Source organism: Penaeus monodon, chromosome 25 (assembly GCF_015228065.2).
Source record: "Penaeus monodon isolate SGIC_2016 chromosome 25, NSTDA_Pmon_1, whole genome shotgun sequence".
In the NCBI taxonomy this organism is placed as follows: domain Eukaryota; kingdom Metazoa; phylum Arthropoda; class Malacostraca; order Decapoda; family Penaeidae; genus Penaeus; species Penaeus monodon.
In genome coordinates, this window is record NC_051410.1 from 18,721,479 (window position 1) to 18,722,006 (window position 528).

Consider the following 528-nt stretch of genomic DNA (forward strand, 5'->3'; position numbering starts at 1 on the left):
TTACGTGTGTCTGCGTGTTTCTTTTAACATGTTTGTCTTCCTACTTACAAAGATACCAAACAATAACCTAAAACAACTTTAACCAACATTCCATCAAAAATAACTACATCTTACTTCCATTCCCTTCATTTTAGCGAATGAACTAAAGGTATCCAATCTAATAATTAGCCAATTATCACAGCTAATTGCCCATCCGAAGCGCCCAATGCCAAGCAAGATCCTTACCATCTTCTCGTACTTCAGCGCCTTGGCTCTGAAGGCGGGCGACGCGGACCGCGCCAGGTCGGGGATCCACGTGTCTCCGGCCGTGACCTTGAGCTGACCTCTGTACCGCACTTCGTCTGCGGGCGGAAGGGGGGAGGGGGGGCATGAGTGACGGACGGAAGTATTGAGGAATGTGGGAACGAGGGGTAAGTGAGGGGGGGGGGGCGAGGCAGTGCAAAGAGGGGGTGATGCTGAGAAAAGAGTAATTGCTGAATGGATTTTCTTCACCTTTATATTGATACTTCCATACATCTATATGTGCAA

At 48.1% G+C, this 528-nt stretch overlaps 1 protein-coding gene across 1 annotated transcript in view; it reads right to left on the reverse strand.

Annotated features, from left to right (window-relative positions):
- The window catches only part of LOC119589337, a gene marked incomplete in the record, with an annotated part of 19,170 nt that overhangs the window by 13,582 nt on the left and 5,060 nt on the right, over positions 1–528 (reverse strand). The window contains 1 exon segment of the mRNA XM_037937957.1: positions 226–341. Within this exon segment, the coding sequence (XP_037793885.1) occupies positions 226–341 (116 nt within the window).